This window comes from Cricetulus griseus, chromosome 8 (genome assembly GCF_003668045.3).
Source record: "Cricetulus griseus strain 17A/GY chromosome 8, alternate assembly CriGri-PICRH-1.0, whole genome shotgun sequence".
NCBI lineage: Eukaryota > Metazoa > Chordata > Mammalia > Rodentia > Cricetidae > Cricetulus > Cricetulus griseus.
The window spans coordinates 28,937,753-28,959,506 of NC_048601.1; the positions used below are offsets into that span (position 1 = coordinate 28,937,753).

At 52.3% G+C, this 21,754-nt stretch overlaps 1 protein-coding gene across 4 annotated transcripts in view; it reads right to left on the bottom strand.

The window, feature by feature from the left end:
* Positions 1-2,889: 2,889 nt before the first annotated feature.
* The window catches only part of Ift122 (intraflagellar transport 122), a 69,203-nt gene continuing 50,338 nt past the window's right edge, over positions 2,890-21,754 (bottom strand). For 2 of the 4 annotated variants that reach the window (XM_027429184.2, XM_027429186.2), the window contains 12 exons: positions 18,085-18,251; positions 15,822-15,993; positions 14,277-14,379; positions 12,220-12,360; positions 11,057-11,151; positions 8,226-8,326; positions 6,476-6,641; positions 5,670-5,781; positions 5,207-5,332; positions 4,178-4,257; positions 3,719-3,883; positions 3,266-3,355 (listed from right to left, as the gene is read on the bottom strand). In XM_027429184.2, the coding sequence (XP_027284985.1) occupies positions 3,266-3,355; positions 3,719-3,883; positions 4,178-4,257; positions 5,207-5,332; positions 5,670-5,781; positions 6,476-6,641; positions 8,226-8,326; positions 11,057-11,151; positions 12,220-12,360; positions 14,277-14,379; positions 15,822-15,993; positions 18,085-18,251 (1,518 nt within the window). Of the gene's footprint in view, positions 3,356-3,718; positions 3,884-4,177; positions 4,258-5,206; positions 5,333-5,669; positions 5,782-6,475; positions 6,642-8,225; positions 8,327-11,056; positions 11,155-12,219; positions 12,361-14,276; positions 14,380-15,821; positions 15,994-18,084; positions 18,252-21,754 lie in introns of all 4 variants that reach the window. The other 2 variants (XM_027429183.2, XM_027429185.2) reach the window with 2 other exon arrangements.

The following is a 21,754-nucleotide window of genomic DNA, read 5'->3' on the forward strand; positions in this document are numbered from 1 at the left end:
TCCTTCTCACCTGTGGCTTAGTTCTGCCGGCTGTGTCACCTAGGCCTTGCTGAGGGCATCAGGAGAACCTGGAAAGAGACAGGCGTTCTCCTTTCCTTCCTTACACTCCTGATGTCTGCTACACACTCTATGGTGTTGAGTGCTGTGCCATCTCAGGGAGCAGACAGATGAACTAACAGGGAGAAGTAGCCATTTGCTCCTAGCCCGACCTGTCCTGCTTAGCTCTGTCTTCGCTGTGTAAACCGGAAGTCAGCCAGGAGACATAGCATAACTCTGAGGCAGAGCCATGGAAGGGGCAGGGGAGGGGACTTCTGCCTTTCAGACAGAATCTATAGAAATGTAAGTCCCACAGGAGCACAGGTGGCCAGGAGGGGTCCTGCAGACCTCAGAGGGTAGCCTCAGAGCCTTGGGACAGGCCCACGAGCCTGGGGGCCTGCTGGCTGGCTCTGAGAAGCCACTGTTGGTCACAAGCAGGGAAGGAGCACAATTGCTCTTGTGCTCTCGGAAAATGTTTGGAGTCTGGGTGAAGGATGGGTGAGCAGTCCCAGGGCAGGTGTTGTGGAACATTATTTTAAGCTGTGATACATTTGTTTATGCTGTGGAACATTTGTGTAATGATGCAAAGATGTGTTGCATTCTTTTACATTGCTTTTAACTCTGTGAAGCTGTGTTACCTTGCCTTTCTAAAACACCTGATTGGTCTAATAAAGAGTTGAATGGCCAATAGCAAGGTAGGAGAAAGGATAGGCTGGGCTGGCAGGCAGAGAGAATAGATAGGAGAAAAAAGAGATCTAGGAGGATGATGACTCCAGGGGCCAGCCACCCACCCAGCCAATGAGTAAAAGTGAAAGTAATATTACAGAAGTAAAGGAAAGAGCCCAGAGGCAAAAGGTAGATGGGATAATTTAAGGAAAGCTGGCTAGAAACAAGCCAAGCTAAGGCTGAGCATTCATAAGAATAAGTCTCTGTGTGTATGTGATTTATTTGGGAGCTGGGTGGCAGGCCCCCAAAAGAGTTCAGAGTAAAAAACAGCCAACAACAGGTGGGGGCCTGGCTGAGTGTAGGAGCCTTGCCTGGTGGTGGCCTCCATGCTCCAATCACCTCTGCCATTCCTGGGTAAGCCCCAGGCCAGGGGAGAGGCACATCAGAGGTAGTCAAACCTGTGAGGCAGAACCAAGGGGGACTCCTAGCTTCAGCGGCCATGTAGAGGGAGAGGATAAGGAATGGAGAACCACAGACACCCTGCTGGTTAGGGCCCAGTTAGTGAGTTGCCATCTTTCCTGTCCTCACTGTGGACAAGACACACAGCATCAGGACACAAACCATGACAGTCTTACCAAACTGCGGGGCTCCAGCAGTCACCCCTCCCTGATCTCATCATCTTCCTGACAAAACTGGTGCCTACCCTAACTTCCTTCAGTCAGTAGAGCTCCCGCTGTGAGCTCTACTCACAGGTGCTGGCTACAGCTGAAAACCCCATATTCAAGCTGAAGAAGGGCCTTGTGTACAGAGGTGAGAATGGGATCCAGGCAGGGAAGAGAGCAGAATGTGGGGCTCGGTGAAAGGCTGCATATGGCAGTGGGTCCACCTGTGGTTCAGCAGGTACATTTGTTCATCACAGGGAGAGCCTCTGGGCCCCAGTTTCACCATCTGTGTGTGGGCACCCCAGAAGCTGCTCAGACCAGACATGACCATGCATCGGCAGGAACTGGAGAGGTGGCCAGCCCCAGCCTCAGGGGCGTGGTTCCCAGCAGGAGGACTCTCCCGAATTTCTGTGTTATGGGCTGAGAGGATGCATGCCGGCATCTCAGACATCCTCCCCCACCCCACCCCCAGCCTTAGACCATCTGATCTGTCACTGTGATTGACGCCTGTTGGGTAGCTGGCGCTGTTTCCTCTCTCGCCCCACTTTTTTCCCAGCCATATGCAAATGATTTCAGTTCAAGGCACTCGCTAATGGAAATCCTAACACATTAATAAATGTTTAGTGCGAGAGAGAGCATGCATGATCATAAGCAATTAGACACTCGACGGAGGAGTTGTGTTGGCACAACTGTCTGGCTCCCTCCTTCATTCCCCTCCATCATCTCCACAGAGGCAGAGGGGGTGGGGAGGGCCTGGACCTCGCCTGGCTCCCTCCTCATCTCCACAGAGTCAGAGGGAGGCTGGAAGGGCCTGGACCATGTCTGACCTCTGTTGCGCACTCTACTCTCATCTCTGTCCATGAAGTGGACATGCTGCCTACAGCCAGCCTCACAAGGGGTCTTCAGCATGGTTCCCACCTGCTCAGTCTCCCTGCTCCCACCGTTAAGATACTTAACGCACAGTGTGTGTGCGGTGGGGGATGTTGCTGCCTGTCCCTGGGCAGGTGGCAGGTGGGAGGACTTCAGAGGTTATGCTCTAGGTGCCCACTCATGGCTGGAAGCCCAAGGCCCTGACACCTGCTGCTCTTCTAGTCATAACCGCACAGGGGGTGTGGCTGCACAGAGGTGCCCAGTGTGAGTTCTCCTTCCAGATTTGCCTGATAACTCTTCCTGAAACATTCTATGGATCCCAACTGGAACCCCAGGCTTTGTGCTCTGGAAGGAAAGGAAGGAGCCACAAGGCTGAGTACCTGTGGAAGGGACCCCATGATTGGTGTACAGGGCAGCTCCAAGAACAAGCCAGGTATCTTACTTTCTTGTCAAAATGGATCCTCATTAAAACAAAATAAATAAACAACAACAAACACACCCGGGCCCCTGCCCCTGCCCATGCTGCCATTTGATTAGATTACATTTTAAGAGCACGAAAAAGCAATGTTCCTTTCAGATCAAATTAGAAACAGGTGCACTTTTGCATAAGGAAATTAAGTTGCAGACAATATGAGGATTTGCTAAAACGCAGACACTGATGAAAACGAGTAGCCCTTTTATTTGTCGTTATTGAGGCAATCTGTTGGCAAAGTGTGCACGGTAACGTTAGGTCTGACAGATCTGTGGACTCCAGCAGGCTGCCATGAACACTTGAGCCCTTCTAAAAGTAACAGATTTTTTTTTTTCTTAGAAAATATATGTACGTTCTCTTCTCCATCTCCTGGTGCTATTTACAAGGCATGAAATGCCATAAATAGGAAATCTGTGGTTACACAAGGCGAGGCCCCTCCCCAACATACAAACTTCATCTGGGCAGGAGACATATTCTGAGGGTTTAATTCTTTCTCCACGACAGTCTGGGGACAGCAAGGAGGCCAGGTGAGCAGGTGGTCCCAGAGGCCAGTCAGTGTTCATGGGCCAGTATCGTCAATGCGTCTCCGGCAGTAGGGACAGCAGGCGTGCTGGAGTACCAGCAGCTCATAGTCCTCCGAATGGAACATCTGAGGAGAGACAGCCTATGACACAGGGAAGCAGGGCCAGGTGACCCTCAAGCCCTGAGCCTGGGCTGTGATGTTGCCCTGAGGGACAGTGGCTAAGCGGTGAGTTGCTGCCAACAACAGCAGACCTGTAGTGTGCTGGCCTGAGGACTGGGGGCTCTATATTCTGAATGAACTGAGGTACATCATCCCTCACTCAGGGCAGTGCCGAGCAGGAGCCAGGTAAGGCCCACTGCAGCCAGCTGGGCAAATGCAAGTAAGGGGAAGGCTGTGGCCAGCTCATAATCCTCTCCTACATGCCCGGCTTCCCAAGGGGGATACTGAGAATGGAAGGGCAGGAGAAACTGCCAGTGGTAGGCTGGGTACCTGAAAGCAGGAGGGGCACATGGTGATGGAGGCATCGGGGAGCAGCGAGCGGAAGTACTGCCATTGCAGTGGCGGGGGCCAGCGCTTGATGAGAACATCCCTTCGGCTCATGGAACGTAGCACTGATCGGTTCACCACCACAGGCACGAACTCAGAGCCACCTTGCTGTGAGGAAGATGTACGTGGGTGCTATGCCCTTGGCCTGATCCTAGGATCCTTGGTGATCAAAGGGACACCAACTCCAGGCAGCCCTGACAGTGACATGCTCCTCATGCCAGCACTGAAGTAGCCTCGGAATCACCCAGTCACCACAGGAAGCTGTCCAGTTCTCTTTCCCACTGCCATGTCTGAAGTTGTAGCTGACTGCCACACTAACTGAGGTCCCTGTGTGCCTGGGGAAAAGGACTGATGGCTCTCCCCCAGGCATCTCAACACCCTCCCACTCTTGAGGTGTCTCACCTCAAAGCTCAGCTTGGCTGTGAACGGGTCATCATCACCTAAGGAGTCCATGGTCTCATCCAGCTTCAGCATCTGTGAATCTGGAGGGTTCTGGTCAAGGATGAAACTGAGGGCCCAGTGAGGCACAGGCACCACCCTCCAGCCACCTATTCACTCCCAGAAAAGAGCTCAGCCAGGTCTTACCTCTCTCACAGACTTGGGGAGAATGGTTCAGTGGCTGGGAGAGGTCCCCAGGTGGAAGATGGGGAGGAGGGCACAGGCCAGAGGAGAAGGGGCCCCATGGGATCATCTGCTTCCCTACCCTCTAGTCACAACCAGGGCTCACAGGGAGTGGCCATTCAAGGGCCCTGAGTAGGTGGAGACCATTGGCCCAGCTGCAGCTCAGGAAACTCAGCAGTCACAGCCATGGAAAGAAGGGCGAAAACTCTTAGAGAACCCAGTCCTACCAGCCTTCCCTCTACCCAGTGGTGATGGAGCTGGTATAAGGCATAGGTAGGAGGGCCTCATGTCGGGATTAGGTGAGTGTGGCCAACTGTTCCAGTGAGGAGCACCAAGGGTGCTGAAATACCTACAGGGGAGCAGCTGTCCTAGGGTCTCAGCCATACTACTGTTGGCCATCTCTGTAACTACCTAAGGACAAAGCACTTGGACAGCCGAACCAGGGGGACAGAGAGGCCTCCATGAGGATGGAGTGGACAGCCAGGAGCTTCAGCCTGAGTAGTGATTGCTACTATTGCATGAAAAAGCTAGCTGAGCCAAAAGCTGGAGGTCCCTCAAGCATACACACTATGCCTTCTGCTGAGCTATGGGCCAGATGCAGGATCAGGGCCTTCAGGAACAGGGTAGGGAGACCTCACAGGAACATAAAGGTGTCACCCTCCTTGTGCCTGCAGGCTCTGGCCAGCTCTCTGCCCATCTCTGATGTCAGTCCTTACTATGTGGGGATCTCATTCCTTCTGTCCCTGCCTGTTGGCACAGCCCAGACTGAGGCCCGCGCCCTGCCTGGCCCAGGCCTAGAGCACAGGATACTATTGCTCGCAACCTCCTGCCATTTGCTCTCCCTCTTGTGTCTTGGGGCCTCCAGGTCGATGAGGGCAACAGCTTCTTCATCAGTGATTCCCTCTTCTAGGTAGAATTCCACCAGGTGCAGTACCTCTGGAGGGACAGGGAGGGGCTGGGGGATGGCCAGAGCATGCCGTTTCCCCAGGCAGCCTGTCCACAGGTAAGTGGACAGTGCATGTGGGAGGAGGACCAGGCCCCCGTCTGCAGCCCCTCCCCACAGCCGCTGCTTTGAAGGAGAGGGCCAGGACAGCTCCTGCAGCCTCCTAGCCTGAACGATGGACCTCGGCTTGTCATCAGGATGAGAGTGGGGCTTCTGGCTGGGGACATCCTGGGCCCTGTCTCTGTGGATCCTGACAGCAATTCTGCATGTAAGGCATGGTGGCGTCACCTTATGCAGTGCCACGTGTCTTTTGGCAGCAGAGAGGCTCACCATAGGAAGAGGCGGAGAAGATAAAGGGCTGGCGGCAGTTGATACACACGTTGCCCAGGTTGTTCAGCAGCGGGTTGTTGGTGGAGCAGCGGTAGCACAAGGGTACCAGTTCCTACAAAACAAGCGCGTGTCTGCCCAGGCTGAAGCAGAGGTACACACATCCACTTCCCCCAGGGCAAAGGGCTGCATGCTGTGGGGAGGCTGGACAACTGACACTACCCCTGAGGCCCACTAACCCAGACACCTCCTCCAAGCCAGGCCTCAGCTTCATAGTTGTCTTCATAGGAACAACTGTAACCACTGTCACTTCCTGCCACTCACCAGGCTCGAGGCACTGTGGCAGGCACATCACTTATGCTGCACAGTGGCCTCCTACCACCTGTAGAGGTTTATAGACACCCACCTGACAGAGCAGTAAACTAAAGCACGGCTAGGAAGCAGAAGACCTAGGATTTGAACCCTGTCCTAGTGATAAGTCCCTCCTCTGAGCTTAAAATCAGGACTATATAGATCTGGGTTGTTGCAGCGGCAGGAGATTTGTTGGGATGGGGACTGGAAGAGCACAGGGACACCTAGGAAAAGGGTCGGGCCTGAGCAAGGCTTGAGGGAAGAGACAATCTCTGTGCACAGAGGGGCTGTGACAGGGCTCCAGGTCAGGATGGGTTGGAGCACAGCAGGCTGAGTGGGGAGCAGAGGTCAGAGGGCAGCTAAGCAGGAGGGGGAGCCAGCCCACAGGCAGGGGAGTCCTGAGAACACAATAGCCATTTCAAACAGACCCCAGACCAGACTCAAAGGCAAGCTCTCACCTCGCTGTCATGGAAAGGCTTGGAGCGGATGGTCAGGGTGCCCAGCTCAATGGACTTCTGGATCCTGGCGGGGATCTGCAGCCCCCGTAGCTTGTCATAGGCATGCCGGGCCAGCTTGTAGGCACCCAGGGCCTTGCTCTGCTTGGCCAGTGTGAAGAGGGTATTCCTGCCATTGGCAAGGTTAAGGACAGCCGAGGTGTGACTAGGAGCCAACCCTGCCCACCCTGGGCTAGAAAGCATCTTATGCTGGTATCAGACCATAGGCCGGGACTGAAGGGATATTTGTTCATTTTGAGATCTGTGTCTCTAGGATGGCAAGGCCCAGGAATCTTTCCAGAGACAAAGGGATACAGGGTCTTTTGGGGCCTCTTTTTTTTTGGGGGGGGGGAGGGCAGGCATCATGGTCTCAGTTTGTAGCCTAGGCCAGCCACAATCTTTTGGTGCTGACATAACAGCCATAACCTGACTTAAGATTCTTTGGGCCTCCTCTCCTATAGTTTTCCCTGCCTTGTTGCACCTGCCAACCCAGATCCAGGACACCTGGCACCAGGTGTTCTCCTGCCCTAGCCCTACCAGCTGGTGTAGACTGGCTCACTGAAGACTCCCCTGCTCTCTGGGGTCCCTCTGAGCTCCTCATCTAAGGACAACAAACCTCTGTATACCACACGAGGTCACCTGCAATTCAGGCTGTCCCCAAGCCCTTCTCTTCCTCCCTGCCTCCCTGGAAAGCAGCTTGTCCCTGGCATCCCAAGTGGCATGGCCCTCCCTCTCCTTCCTCAGTGTGACCTCTCTCACATGGCTCCAGCAACTGTGCTGGTGAGTCTCTAACTCCTCCATGTCATGGACCACATCAGCAGCACTTCTGTGTTTCCACTGGACAACACCAGGGAAGGCTCAGCATTCAAGTCAACCAAGATGCTCAACAATACAACTTTCATGACAGAGGGTAGCAGGGATGGCTGTGGCACTCCTTTGGTGAGCCTGACCTGCTGCTGAAAGGAGTTACCACAGTGAAGGCCACTTGTTTGGGACATTTCCCCTAAAGAGTAAACAATGAGTCTGGACCCTCCAGGAAATGAGTTAGTGTGAGCTGAGGGTGCTTTTCTGGGAGGGGTTCAACAGGAGGCAGGCAGACAAGCCGGATGGGGACAGGGAAACGGCTTGTGAAAGGTTGGATCATTTCCCCTCTGTGCTTCTGGCCCTTCTGTAGCTCCTTGGCAGGGGAAAAGTAGACTCACAGGGACTCACAGCACCCCGCACAGGAGCTGGGCTTCTCCACACCTACCTCATGGGGTCTCTCGATAGTCTTCCCCACTGCCTTAGTCTGGAGCACGGAGGTCACCTCGTCTGGGCAGCCGTCCCTGACTAGACCCAACCTTACCTCCGTTTTTTACTCCCAGGCACAGTATACATATCTCTGAAGCTCCTACTAGATGGCAGCTTTGTCACCTGGGCTGACATGGCCCCCAGCAGATTCTGGCAGAAGGCCTGCCTGGGCTTCCTGGTCCCCGTGTCACCATTCTTTGTGAGTTCTGGGAGGCCTGGGACAAGGTGCTGTCCAGATTGCAGGCCGGGGGGCAACTAGACTGTCCTGAAAGCTAATCTCCCCTTGGCACTGGCCGCTTGGCTGCCCAGCTGAGCCTCTCCCTACTGCCCAGTGGCTGCTGAGAGGGCGCTTCTGCCAGTAAAGTGCTCTGTGGAGAACCAGGGCCATTAGACAGTGGGCCAGGAGGGTAGCGGGGGAGGATACACTTTCGAGATGCCCAAGGGGGTGGCTTTGGTCAGGCTGTGCAGCAAAAACTTGGAGATGTTGAAGAGGGTTTCGGGGAGGTCAAAGCTGAACGGCTCCTCCTACAGCAGAAGAAAGGACATAACATTCCCCACTGGAGGGAGGGGCACTCTGAGCACCTACTGTGTGCTGGCCATGACAGCTGGGCCCACTAGCCTGTAACACAGACAGACCAGGGAGAGAAGTGATAGTCCATGTCACTCACCAGAATGGGACAGAGGTGAGATTCAAACCCAGGGCTTATCCCCACAACCCTAGAGAATGTGCTTCTCACAGCTGCAGTGTCCCTGGGATGCTCCATTTGCTAAGCTTGAGGCCTCTGTAGGAGTGAGGACATGACCTAGTGGAGCACTTAACCCCTTCCTGCAGGACAAAGCAAGCCTCTTCCTTGTTCCTCAATGGCTGCCGATACAAAATGTGCCACCAAATGCACACGACACCCAGGCTGGCCCAGGCTCTCACAGGTGGTCTCCACCACCACTGGTGGAATGAACAGACCTACTGCACCCAGGGGCTTCCAGAAGTATGACCAAGCCCATCAGGGAAGGATCTATCCACAGGGCTTGTTTGTGACGAGGACTTGTTTTGGGGGAGTCTGACACTGCCATCAGGCTACAGGTGCAAACCTCACTTCAGATATGGACGGGCTGACCAGCTCCCTCCCACCCAGAGCTCTCCCTAAGGGTCTGGCCAGGCTCTCGAATAACAGCCACCAGACTTGGCCCTGGGGAGGCTCAAAGCTGTGAGAAGTGACTTTCTACTTTGGTTCAGAGCCCAGCGACTTCTCTCCAGCGACTTCTCCTGAACTCCTAATTACATTTTTTTCCTCCTCCTCTTCCTTTTTGTTTGTTTCTATTTTGAGAAAAGGTCTTTAGCTGAGGTTAGCTGTAGCCTCCTTATGTAGCCAAGGGTGATCTTCCTCACTCCACCTCCTGAGGGCTGCCATGTGCTACCATGCTGCCTTACGCACTTCTGCAGCTTCTGTTGGCCCCAGGAATGGAGGGAAACCTGAGACACATGCTCTCCTGGGTGTGAGCTTGAGGACTCCAGGCACTAGGGAAGCAAGCGTCCAGATCGCCACTGCTTCTCTGGGAAAGAAGCCCTGAGCCCCTAGAAGGGTCTGTGTTTCTCTTTGCTGTCTTACAATAATCCATTCTCACTCAGGGCTGCATGGCCCAGTGCCAAATCTTCAACTGCCCTGGTCTCTGCCTGCCTGCCACAAATCCTTTTCCCTCCTCTTCTTCACTTGTCCCTCTCCTTGGTGGACGGACCACCTCTTCAAAAAAGCCACCTCAGAGTTTTTCCCTTCAGGGCTGTCCCACTTACTACACTGTGAGTTCCTTATGGCAGGGACTATGTCTTGCTCACCACTGTGTTCCAGGCCTCATCACAGGGACTGTGACACACTGGCACTGGTTGAAGGAATAGCCCAAGAAAGCAGCTTTGGCCTGGAGGCCAGCCTGAGTCCCAAGGGTGGACCTAGCTCAGCACTGTGTGCATCAGAAACAGAGCTCAGCTGTTACGTGAGGCGACTCTTGCACAGACACATAGAGCAGGGAGAAGCAGGCAAGCTGGGAACTCAGAAGCCAAGGGCTAGGCACCCAAGGCAGCTTAGCATGCCCGACCCTGGTCTGCCTCCAACCCCAAGCTGTGTGCAAGCTCCTTTTTCCGTAGCTTTTCAGTTGCTTGGGACAAGGGGCTAAATGGAAGACTAGTCTGCTTGAGCCCACAGATGCTACTGGCAAAGAGATGGCACAGGGCTATGGATAGGCCCAGTGAGATCTAATGCTTCCCAGAGACTAGGACAGGGCAGAGAGGAATGCAGACAAAGGGCAGGGGCACCTGGGGAAGGCAGGGCCTCTGAGAGGCCAGGGAGCTGACACTGAACTGAAATGAGTAGGCTGTGAAAGCTGCTATGAAATTTCCACCCGAGGGATGAAGGGAACCAGAGCCACATTTGCAAAGTGAACTCATAGACATCCCATCCGTCTATCATCTCCATTTCATAGACATGGAAACTGAAGTACAGAGAAGGTGCAGGATGGGCCAAGGTCATTTTTCACGGTGGGACGTGTGGCATCCAGAGTCATCTTCTGAACCCACATCCTAGAGGCTGAGAGCACAGACTGCAGTCAGTAAGGACTCAAGCCCAGGCGCTGCCACTTACTAACTGTGGCTCCTCTCTGTGTGGAACCTGGGCTTTGCCATCTGCAGATGAGGGTGATGCACTTATGTCACAGTATGGGCGAAGGACAAAATGAATACTACAAGAGAGCCTACAGTATCCAACATATAGCAGTGTCCAACATATAGTGACTGACGGGGGTCACTGGCATAGCCCAGCTCGCTGCCACAGGATAAGCTCACACTGCGGGTTAATCAAGACTGGCATGCTAAGGGGACATGGGATGAGGCAGATGTGACTCATTTAACGTGCCCTCATCACAAGAGTCAGGGAATGATTCAGCCAATCGTGGGTCTCTGGAGATCAGGCCTCTCACTTTATAGAGGAGACTGAGGGCCAGAGAGAGAACTTTGAGCCTTTACTTATCTGGAGGCATCAGAGACTAACTAGAAACTGGAAAGACCTATCCCAGCCCTGGACTGTAATCCTGAGCCCCAAGGTTTGCTTCATGCCAGAAAAGTGGCGGGGGAGGGAGAAGCCCCTCTCTTCCCAGGGAGAACAGGGTTCTGGGCAGTTCATCACAGCTCCACAGGCACTGCTCTCCAGAGGCCCTTGCTGAGCATGTGAGGCCCAAAGGTGCCATCCCCCAGTCTCCTGACCATCTTACCGTATAGCGATGAATGGTTTGGTAGCCATGGTACAGCTCAGCCAGGTGCTGGAAATGGTGGAATTTGTCAAGCATCACATCCTTCTGGGCAGGATCTGCTGTGAGGGAGGAGGACAGGAGGGGGGCAGGGCAGGAGGAGAGAAGGGGAGGAGGACAGGAGGGGAGGAGGGAAGGAAGGAGAAATGTGTCAAACAGTATTAGGCTGCTCAGAGGGGCCAAGAGAGCAGTGATGGACAGGTGCTCTGCTTAGGAGTGGTACATCTAGGATGATGATAACAGTCTCAGCCAGGCAGAGCTCCTGGCCAGGAAGCACCTGATAACAGATCTCTCCCAGACCATACCCTGTACTTTCCCAGCGCTGTCCACTGGGCCAGCACCTGCTACGGCCAGCAGTGGAGGAAGGCTCCTGGCCCAGACACACCAAAGCAGCCTGGCAGGACAGGGTGGGCAGATGGTGTCTTCACTGGCTGTCTGTGTTCACGGTGCCCCTCTGCTTATCAGCTATTTATCTGAAGTGCACATCAAAGGCCAGGAAAGAAACCCCATCTCACACCTGGGCCTGATGGTTCTGACTGGGAGCTGACAGCTGTGACTCAGGGCGACCTGAGGGAAGGGACATGGGGCAGAGCAGTTAAGGAAGGCACTGTCGAGCTGCAGACTCTGTGTCCAGTGCTCTTCTCACTACTGCACACAGCCTTGGGCACAGCTATCTCCCTTCCCTGCACTCAGAAGTCCTCAGGGCACCATGGGAAGCCATGGGAATAAAAGCAACTCTGAAACTCTCCTTCTACCTGGGATGAAGGAGATTCTGGAGTGGGTTATTGTAAGGTGATCTCTTCATCTTTTCATTTAATTAAAAAAAATTTTTAAGCCAGGGCTCACACGGGCCCAGCTCCAGACTCCCAGGTAGCAATAGAGGGAGATGCTCTGAATTAGCAGCGCAGGGTGGGCCCTCCCACCCAGAAGACAGACTGCCAGCCAGCCCTACTTACAGGCAAACTTGAAAGAGATGGCAGGCCAGATTGTGCCACTGCAAGGCATGCCCAGGGACAGCACACTCAATAAACAAGCCCAGGGCTTTAATGAAATGGCCCTGCTCTTCTGATTTTATCTGGTGCCAGAGAAGGGCCAGGGAAGAGGCCAGCCGGCTGTCGCTCACTCACCTTGCGCCATGTCGAGGCACTGCATGGACAGCATCCAGTAATAATAGGCAGCATCGTTAAACCTGCTCTCCACCACAGCATTGTGTGTGAGCTGCTCCAACACACGGACTGCTTCCCCTTGCCTCCCGGCCTTGTGAAATGCTAGGGGACATAAAAGCATATGCATGTCATGGGGAGTCAGACATGAAGCAGGGGGATTGTGCAGGGCTTACATGAGGCTGCTTGGGAGGCAGGCCACTCTTTGGAGCATCTGTGGTGCCTCGTTGCTGAGATGCGCCTCTCAGGCCGCAGGCTATAAATAACTAAGGCTACATCCTGAAATAAGCACAGGGAGATACACTCTTTTTGGCTGGGAAATGGCAACCTACTTTAGCAAGGCATGGCAGAGAGAAAACCTGAGGCACCAAAGCCTGGCACTGCCCACAGGGAACTTGCCTCCACTCCACTCCAGAATGAGACACAGGACCCATGCTACTCTGAGGAGCTTGGTGGGTCACCAAACACCTCCACTGTTAACTACTGCATTAAATCCCCAGAACAAAATTCTAAAGAAGAAAACCAGCCCTTTCTAATGAAAATGATGGGCTTTGCCAGGTGGGGCAGAGCATCACACCCAAGGTCAGAGAAAGAAGCCATTCCAGTCCTGAGCCCATCTTAGCTGTGTGCTTTCAGATACCACCAACCTGGAAAGATCTGGCTCAGCTCACAAAACCAGACATTTGTGAAAACAAGTGAAGAATTTCTCAATCGTGCCTGTGTCTGCTTAACAGAAATTTCCTGGGCCCCTCACTACCATGCAGCCAACTTCTGGGGACCTGCAACTGCCAGACAAAGAGTAGGAGCTCTGACACCTGTGCACGTGTGGGCATCCTTATGACCCACATCCCCTGCCTGCAGAGAAGGAAAAGGTCTGGCCTTGGTTCATTCTCATCTCCCGTCTCTTGTCTGAGTACCAAGTTACTATGGCGATGGATTCTTGGAAGGGCGACACAGACAGATGGATAGGTTGATGTGTTTTGCCCAAACATGCAGATACTTCAGCAACTGGGTGCTCTGGAAATGCTGAGGCGTTAGAGAACATGCTGTCCTTCACAGGGGCTTTTAAACCAAGGAGCTCCAACAGGGGGACATTTGTTCTGCAGTGTGTCAGGAGGTGGCAACTGCTACCATATAGAAGTGTAAATGAGATGCTATGGAATACGACCCACCCACTTCAATTAGGAGACTCTCTAAACAGGCGTAAGAATTAGGCTCCCAGTTGGACAGATCCCGATCCAATTCCGGCTCTGCCGCTTGCTAGCTTCACACAGCACATGTAGCGTCTGCGTCGCGGCAGGGCCATTGGCAAGACTCAAGGTTATGCAGGTTAAGTGCCCAGCCAGCACCTGCCATAGTGAGGCAGTCACGTGGCTAACCGATGATGAACGTTATCAGTTAATGTGCCATACTTGCTTTGGCTTCTATTTCAGATGCCATCACACCCTGTGTACGGCTCATTTCACCAACAGAAACACCAAGGGGCAGAGAGGCTGCTTGGCCTGCCCGAGCCAGAATCAAAGTCCATTTCCATCTCAGTAGAGGAAAAGGCAGGTGAAACTATGCCCAACACCAAGGGCAGGTCTCTCCTTTGTCCTGCCCATGTATGCTTTGGCTCCTGACCTCTCTGCAACTTCCCAGGGAGTGAACCACAGGCAAATTCCTTTACCTCCTTCAACCTCAGTTCCCTTCCTCATCCACAAAATGTAAATAACACTGCTGCCCATACCAGAGAGCATCCTGAAGATTAAAGGGAAGGCACACTGGAATGCAGGTGCTACGCAAGGTTAACAGGAAACTGCTAGGACCTGGCTGGGGTCCTGAACAAGTAAGCAATGGGCTCAAGGGGTGTGGCTTCAACGTCCATGTCCTTGTTCTGAAGTCTTTCACAGCAAGCACATCATGAGCCAGGATGAAGGTACCCATCCTAGGACCTGCTGAGGGAGGGGCCAGGCAGCCTCCGTACTATGTCTCAGCAGCCTTCCTCACCCCTTCTCCACAGTGCAGTGTGTGTGGCCTACCTTTCTGGGCTTCCTCAAAGCGGTCGTTCTCCGCTAGCCACTGAGCATAGGGCACGTAGATGTCATCCTTGAACTCAGGGTGCTTCTCACCCAAAGCAAAGGCCTAGAGGGAGGAGTCGAGGCATTCTTAATGAAGCAGCCCCCGCAGCCACTGAAAATGTGGCACTTGGCTGAATCTGTTAGGGATGTCATATTTTGCCAGCCTGACAACTCGGAGGGGGAGAGTGTCTCCCCCTCCAACCACCCCCAGCAACACAAAAACAAAGCAGCTCTTTGAAAACAAAAGGCAATTAACGGCAATATGCAACCGACTGGATTCAATAACAACACAGTCTGTTTCTGGACCACAGAAGCAGCACAGAATCGGAAACATTTTATTTTGAGGGTTTGCGTGGGCTCCTGTAGCGCTGCAAACAGATTTCTTTTAATTGCAGGCGACACCTAAGGAAACAGGATTGACATTATCTTCATCACTGCTTACTAGCTGTCACAGAGGAGTGCGGACACGGTGTTGTATGGGACTTGGTGACTGCTTCATTAAAGTACTGAGCCACTTGCCAGGCCAGAAGAGCAGCAGAGGAGGCATGGGAGGGTCTAAGATGAGGAGCTAACTGCTGGCTGCTGGATAATGTTTATCTTGAGGAGCCATTCCTGCTTCCATCCCTGAACTGTTTTTCCTGTCTGTGGCCTGTCACCTCAGAAAGTAGAGCCACTGGGGGGAGGAAGGAGCAGACAGGAGGCAGGCTGCTCTTACTCAGGTAGTACCTTGCTATGACTGTAAGAGACTGTCATGGAGGTTGGACACCACTAATTCTCTCCAGGGCACAGGTAGAGAGGCTCTGCCCTTGCAGCCTAGCCAGCCTTGGCTCCAGGACGATGTCTCTCTGATTTGCCTGGCTGATTCTCCTCACTGGTCCTCTCACACCACAGGAGTCAAGACTAGGAAGAGGGATGAGGGAAGGGGACAGATGCCCTTGAAACAGCTCTGGTAGCCTGTATCTGAAAAATGTTGTTGGCATTTCCTGCCAAAATGCCACACAGGTTTTAAATGCCACCCTGGTGTATCCCTACTTTGGAGGGAGCCTGAGACTGTGGCACTGGTCAGAGATGGCTCAGACCAGCATCAGGCACTGGAGCTGTCACGCTGACCCTCGAAGCCGTAGTGCCTGTCACAGGGTTGGCCCAGAGCTGGCCACTAGATGAGGAGCTAACTGCTGGCTGCTGGATAATGTTTATCTTGAGGAGCCATTCCTGCTTCCATCCCTGAACTGTTTTGTAGTAACCCGTTAGTAACCCCTGTTAGTGGCTACTAACAATTTTCTGAATGAATGAATGAACGAATGAACAAATGGGAAGTTATGGTGAAAAGGCCCTCCAAGATATTCTGTCTCAGAGACTTTGAGGCAAAATCTGACTGCTAGGCAATGGCCCTTCTATCATGAGGGCAACTTCTCTCCATCTTAGCCCCCAGCTGCTCAGTACCCACTTGCTTGTGGCCAGACGCTCTGTTAGCATCCCAACGCCAGTAAGTGCACTCTCTCTCACCTCATCCCAGCGCTTGGTGTCCACATACAGCTGCACCAGAGACTTCAGGTCACCGACCTTTAGGTAGGTCTCAGCAGCATAGCCAGGACTGTCCAGCTTCTTAAAGTACCGAGCACACATGAGCAGGGGCTCCCGCTCAGCCTTGTCCAGCTTTCGAGCAATGTCAATCAACCTGGAAAGGGAGGGAGGACAACTGTGAGGGTCTGAGAGAGGAGGGCTCGAGAGGACTCTGGGACCCGCTCTGTGCGGGTTCATTCTGCTATGCCCATGCTGACAGTGGTCTAAACCCCTGGGAGGGGCTCCACAGGCAGTTATGAAAAGAATGGATTACACTCCAGAAGCAATGACAGGGCCCACAAGTGGCTGCCACTGCCCATACCTCACGTGCCTCCTACACCAGTGAGATCTGGGATCCACTGCCACATACTGAGAAGGCCCATGAGATCTTCAGGATGTGGTCTCACAGAATCATCTTTCCCGCCCTGAGAGGGAGGAATAAGCACTCCCCCTTTGCAGGTGAGATGGCTTGAGTTTGAACTACACAGATGGTAAATCACCCTGCCCAAGACTCCACAGCAGGAAGTGGCAGAGTGTTTGTTCCTGCACTGTCAGGAATTCCCACAGGAAGTAGCTGGGGGGCAGGAGAATGCCTCAGCAACTGACAGCCTGGAGGAAGAGACAAGTGTGAAGCCTGTCCTGGGCCAGAAGGGAGGTTAGAAGCCCTGGCTGTGTCCTCCTGGCTCATGTGTTGACCACAGGGAGGGTCCCTGAGGCCCAGTTACTCATAACTTCCCAGCAGTGACGGGTCCTCCTATGCCCATCAGGACACAGACTGGATTCAATACTTTTGGGGTCTAGGCAGCCCAGAGTTTGGAGTAAAGCAGCTCTCGTGATGAGGGCGCTACCCAGCCCGCTTTGTGTGAGAACAGAAGAGGCTCTAACAGACCGAATTTCAGACAGGCAGGCAGGCTCAGGGAGGCCTGTCAGTCTATGCTCAGAATAATAATGGCGTCTAAAAATAACACTCCTCAGCAGCAAAGGGACATGTTTTTAGGGAAAGGTAGAACAGGCAGCCCCCGGAGCCTGAAAGCCCCACCCACCAAACCGACATTCCCAGGAGAAAGGTGCCTGTTACAGCCAGACCCAAAAGAGGGACAGAACACACTAATGTCTCTTCCTTGAACTAGTTAAGTGTCCCCAGGGGAACTTAATACATAGCACTTGCAAATCAAAGTGACATATGAGAAACTAGTGGGGGAAGTGGAGACCATGAGCCTGCTTGGCTCCCATCAGCACCACCCATTTTGTAGTGAGAATACTTGGGGCACAGTCTAAGATCTAAGCCTGCGTCTTTCAGATACTATTCCTAGACAAAGGAAGGTTGGGGATAGGTTACCCACAAAGGTCCCTTGGTGAAAGGTCCACACACTAACCTGTCCTCCCAAGGGCCTGACTATGCCAATGGTGTCTATCTGTGGACCACAGGTAGGTGGTCCTCCTGAACAACCAGTAGCTTTTAGCATAGAGTCTTCTAACTGAGAGGGCACCTGGAGGATGGATGCCAAGTCCTAAGACAGAACCATCACGTGGCACACAACTGCAGCCCAGACAGTTCCCCCTCCTCCATTCCCTTGTATCTGGCTTCTATTCCTCTCTGTTCCAGCTCCTTTACTCTCCCTTGGGGCCTCAAGCCACCACAGTCCCTGCTGGCCTACCATGTCTCCTGACTATATTCCTTCCCCTCTAATTATCTCTACCTGAAAATTCAACAAGGCCACTTCACAGAACGACTCAAGAAAAGATGCCTTGGTTCCTCCCAGAGAGTCCACTTCCCTGATGGACAGAGGGCTCTTCTTGTGCATTCGGAACTCTCACGCTAAGTATTAGAGGTACTGAAACCACCCATGTCAGAGCCTAAATCTTAGCCTTGCGACTTCCCAGACACTTGGCCTTTGAGGACACATGAGTCCCTTGATTTCATTTGCCAGATGAATGTAAATACCAAGCTGGTGCAGGGGAGAGTCAGATGCCTGCAAGGTCAACCCGGCACCTGAGGGACATCTGTGTGTGCCCTGCTAGGTCCCTACTACCCACTTCTCATGCTCCACCAAGGCAGTGCTACCTTGTTCGGGCTCTTCATCTTCAGAGGACCTAGTCGCTTTCATGTTTGGTTCAGATATTTAGAGAAACAAATTTTCCCTTGTCAGTCAAAACTCAGAGTTGACACACTGCCAAGTGCTCACAGGCAGGGGCTGAAACCTACATGTCAACCCAGCCATGGCTGCCACTGATCTCTATGGCCTTAGTATGCTCCCCTGCTGAGATGTACATCTCTACCGCAGCTTTGGGCTCGTTGATGTTTCTAGCCCAGTCGGCCTGCTTGGTGATGAGCATCTTTGTTTCTTTAGGGTCTCCAGATCCAAGGAAATCCTGAGGAAGCACAACAAACAAAAACACTCCGGATTAGGACTTCCTGTGCCAGCATTACATCAGCTCCTGAAAGCAGAGCAGGGAAGGGCTCACTTGGCTGTGCACAGGAGCAGGATGCATGAGAACCCAGCCTTGTGTGACTGAGTGTGGGACAGTTCCAGGTGTCCAGGAAGGGACTGCTGCTGAGGCCACAGGGACCTTCATGTTTCCTTCCCTTCACACTTGCTCTAAACACCTTACAGACTCTGCAGGTTAGCCTGGGACCTCCACACAGTTTGATAGAAACATGACTGGCTGCAAAATTACAAATACTAGTCCTACAATCACTGGTCACACACTTTGGATGACACCAGATGCCCTAGACTAGTACTGAGCTCATGGTCCTCTAAAACACACAAGGATGCACAGAGTTCTGGGTCCAGGCCCTCGTGCCCCCCCTTGGCTGCCACATTGAAGTGCCATCCTCACCTCTTTCCTCAGCTGTTCTGTGGCCTGCACTCAGTTCACTCTGTTGGCTTTGTTCCTGGGATATGTCTATGACAGACAACTGGCAAAACACTCTTTCACTCATTCCTCCTCCTCTCTTTTTTTTTTTCAAACAGGGTCTCACTATGTAGCCCTGGCTGTCCTGGAACTTGCTCTGTAGCCTAGGCTGGCCTTATAGAGATCTGCCTGCCTCTGCCTCCCAGTGCTGCTCAGTGGTTCATTTCTTAATGAAGTGACACCAGATCTTGTCTTGAGGTCAGGTCTGCACAAGAAGGAATGTGATCCACGGAGGGACAGCAGAAGCCGAAGATTAAGGGATAGTCACTCATTCCTGAAGGTCCAGAGACTGGGCAGGGCCTGAGTTCCTTTTATCCCAATTAGGGGAAAAGGGAGTCCCTGAGGGCCATGACCAGCTTCCCTGTGTTATCCCAAATGTAGCAGAAACAGCTTCAGAATGTCACCGCTTTTCAGGACAGAGCTGCCATGGTTGAAACTGCCTCAGTGCTGACATTTTTCAAGGCGGGGCTTCTCAGAATGGGGAACTGAGGCGTACAGCTCAGATCTGCATTACTAGAGAGAAGTGGTTTGTCTTAAGAGACTGTACCTTGCAGAGTGCTCTGTGTCAACCTCATAAAGTATAAAAAAAAGCACTCCTTTCCTCGAGATTAACATTCATTTGTCAGGAAAGTACAGTCAATGTATGCTGAAACCCACTTGAACAATTAGCTCATTTCTTTTTCCATTTGCTTTCAGGGTAATTATGTAGCCCCTAAAACCATATATTAGGTTGGCCTAAGACAACCAAATAATTCAGGAAGGGGAGGAAGGGCAACATTTTACCTGTTACAGGCCAAATAAAGTCAGGGTCACCTGGAGCTGGCCTCTGCCTCCCCTTAGGGCACACAGAGAAAGGGCTAGGGACAGCCACTGAGGACACCTGGCTTGGGTCATTACAGAAACACTTTCCTCGAAGTTATGACATCAACTCTTCGTGTACACAAAGCTTTCCTGCTCAGCTAGTTGCATGAAGTTAGCAGCAGAGATGGGCAGAATAAAAGCACAGAAGTGTCCTTCAGAGGGACTTTGGCAAGTGAGATGACAAAGGGAAAGACCCAAAACTACAAGACCACAGTGTGAGGTGGCTCCCCAGGGGAGACTGAAGGCTCACAGCTCACTGGCTGGCCAAGACCTCCCTGACAGGAGGCAACCTCTTCAATCCCAGCAGTCATCTCAGAGGCTGTGACTTAATTCAAGCTGAGCCTAAATAGTTCCTCCAAAGCTCAACCAAGTGGGTTTTCAAAGGTTTTTTGGTTCCATGAAGCCAATTTACACGTTATCTGGGGCCACAGCAAAGATTCTGTCCTGGAGAGGACAGAAAGAGGCCGTGCTGAGTGATGAATGAGACTGAACAGGGTTCTCATGCTTGGTGCTTCTGATAAGGACGCACTACACAAGAGTTAAGAGCACTATAATCCCTTTATCACCACATAAACATGTCACTTGTCCGGAAAGCATACAATTTATTTGTACGTGGGAATGCAATTTAAAAATTTTCCAAAAACCAGATTGAATCTTGGGAAGCAATTTTCGAGTAAACAAAAACATGCCATGTTAATAAGCACTGTATCTCCCACCCCCAACATAATGTGTGTGTGCACACATTTCCCAAATGCAGACTACTATGTCAGGGTGGGGGGTGTGTGTGTGTGTGTGTGTGTGTGTGTGTGTGTGTGTGTGTGTGTGTGTGTGTGTGTGTGTGTGTGTGTTTGAGATGGAACCAACATACTCAGGATTGTGATCAAAAATTAAAGTCAAAACAAGCCCAGAGTATTTACCTTCGTGGAGAGCCACACCAGATGGAGTGTGTGAACGGCTGCACTGCTGGGTGGGAGCCGTGAGTGCAGGAAGTGCAGGCGAGCCATGGGAAGGAGCCCCTTGGGAGGAGGGCAGCCAGAGAGACACCGCCCCTGGAGTCATCTCCTAATCTTTTTATGTCGTGTGTGCCCTGCATGGAATGTGAGATGGAACCAAGGTCTGTCTCTCTTATGCTAAGTACTTGCTCTACCACTAAGGCACATTCTGGGTGTGGACTTTTATTTCAATCTCAACATAGCACTCTCTCTTCTTTCTTTTCTTTTCTTTTCCTTCCTTTCCCTTTCTTTCTCTTTCTTTCTTTCTTTCTTTCTTTCTTTCTTTCTTTCTTTCTTCCTTTCTTTCTTCCTGACAGAGTGTGTCATGTAGTCCTGGATGTCCTGGAACTGGCTCTGTAGACCAGGCTGGCCTCCAACTCACAGAGATCTGCCTGTCTCTGTCTTAAGTCTGGCATTAAAGGCATGCGCCACCACGCCTGACTATTCCTCTTTCTACAGCTCAGCATGTTAGGGTTTTATGCATTGTTATGTGCAATTGTCAGAATTACACTGAGCTATAGCTCTGCTATGCTTTGAGAAAGAAGCAAAGTCTGAACTGCGTGAGTCTTCACCGCTAGAGACTGTGTACTCCATAATCATACTGCACTCTGGATGCCAAGCAGGCATTTCAGCTGCACCATAGTTGCCCACCAGCAGCTCCAAGGAGGGCATCAGTCCTAAAGAACCACCAGGGCTGGCTGGCCATGGTGCCTAAATTCTACCCCTAGGACCTATCCCTTTTAAGTTTAATGCTTTCTCCCCAGTGAAAAGAGCATTCCATGTAATCCTGGGTATGTATGGGAAGGAACATAGAGGCTAAGGAAGATGAAAAGACCTGAAGCCCAGATCTGAGTTGTGAAGGAGGGAGCACCAGGAGTGGCCTAGGGGTTCATCTCTGTATGAAGGAGTCACTGGATCTAACAGATGGCTAGGAAAAGAAACCAACAGTGGTTAGGCACAGACACAGAGTCATCCTAATTGGGGCTGGTGAGCTAGGTGATTAGCACTGACAGCCACTGAATGGCTGTGGCTAGGACTTGAGGACTCCATTGGCTTTTGAGAGCCTCTTCTGCCAGTGCCCAGAAAGAAGAGATACAAAAGCTCCAC